The sequence below is a fragment of the Lepidothrix coronata genome, unplaced genomic scaffold (assembly GCF_001604755.1).
Source record: "Lepidothrix coronata isolate B3197 unplaced genomic scaffold, Lepidothrix_coronata-1.0 Scaffold289, whole genome shotgun sequence".
NCBI lineage: Eukaryota > Metazoa > Chordata > Aves > Passeriformes > Pipridae > Lepidothrix > Lepidothrix coronata.
Window position 1 is genome coordinate 129,198 of NW_016690469.1, and position 1,435 is coordinate 130,632.

The 1,435-nt window shown below is 39.7% G+C and overlaps 1 protein-coding gene across 1 annotated transcript in view; it reads right to left on the reverse strand.

Moving 5' to 3' along the window:
* Positions 1-6: 6 nt before the first annotated feature.
* The window catches only part of MRS2 (MRS2, magnesium transporter), an 8,783-nt gene continuing 7,354 nt past the window's right edge, over positions 7-1,435 (reverse strand). The window contains exon 9 of the mRNA XM_017836957.1: positions 7-315. Within this exon, the coding sequence (XP_017692446.1) occupies positions 150-315 (166 nt within the window). The 3' untranslated portion in view covers positions 7-149. The remainder of the gene's footprint in view (positions 316-1,435) is intronic.

Genomic DNA, 1,435 nt, shown 5'->3' on the forward strand with positions numbered 1-1,435 from the left:
AGTTCATTGGTAAGAGACGTGCAGCACAGCTGTGACTGCAAGTCTATTCAAACCCTCATGAAGGCAAAATTCCCCAAGTTCCCTTGTAAGCAGATTTGAGAAAGTCTAGGTAGCATTAAATGCTGCTCAGTTTTTGGCAATCCAACAGGTCAGGGACCTAACCTGTCCAGGTTGATAAAGATGATGCTTTCTGAGTCGTCAATCAGTACTCTGAGTTCACGAGCTTCATTTGCAAGATCTTCTGCTTGTCTGTAGTAATTCTCCAACAGTAGCTCCATTTCCTCTGCATGGTCAATCCCAGACATACTCTCCTCACTGTGAGCAACAATTTATATTTTTCCGGTTAGCTACATATTGTATACAAGTGTATTAAGGCACATAAGAGTTGTGGGGAACAAGAGTGCTGTTAGACACTAGACCTCAAAATCCAATCTTTTTGTGAGAAAATTCCATCAATTCCAACAGCATAAAATAAAAGGGATATTTTTTTATTTATCAGCAGCTCAGCATAGGCAGTCAATTATTCTGAGTAGAGCAGTTAGCATCTGATATGCATCAAGGCATGCACACCACCACAAATCTTAGTTTTTCAGATGTTACAAAGTTAGAAAATTATGTAAATTTTATATTATTTATAAAGTTTATATTACTATAAATGTTTATATTATTAAGTTACAAAGTGCTGACAATTTTGACAGGAGATGCTTAACTTCTTGGTGCCCTCAAGTGGTGGGAGTTTGTAACAGTGCAGTCAAAAACTCCAAGAATAGAACATAACCAAGAGTCAATACACAAACAATTACACAGTGATGGAGATGGTTTAGGTGTGTATTAAAATAGTTTAGCTGTAAGGCATTTGAGCTATACACAGCAATTACTGCAAAGCGTTTTGGGAGCATGAAGCAGCCAAAGAGTGACCATCAAATGAAAGATCCTCCTCTCCTGAGAGAAACCTGTCCAAGGGACTTTCATCTTACTCCATAGTGCTACTGCTGCAGCAGCGGCCTTCCTCTGAAACAGGAATGTATGTTTCTGGCATTGTGTAGATGAAACCTGAGGCACCTGAGATCCACAGGAGCTTGGAAATCAGCAGCAAAGCCAGGAAGATTCTTCATAATTTTCTCTTCTGTGGTATGATCTAATTTCTCTAGAGACTGAAGTTTTTTAAGAATATCCTCAAGGCATTACTGACTGCTAAAGGAACCTCTCTGAAATGGTTTTACAAGAAAATAAGCAGTATGGCTTATGAATCAACCCACCTAAGCTCCCTGAGGACCTTTAGCAGAGCCCATAGTTTCTCTCTAATGGGGCTAAGCTGACTTGAAAGCCCTCCAGACCTTGAGGTTTTCATTGCATGGAAATGAGAGGAGCTGCAGACTTGAAAGCCTTAGAGCACTATCTGCTGTATTACAGATTCAGCTCAAGGTCTTATTTG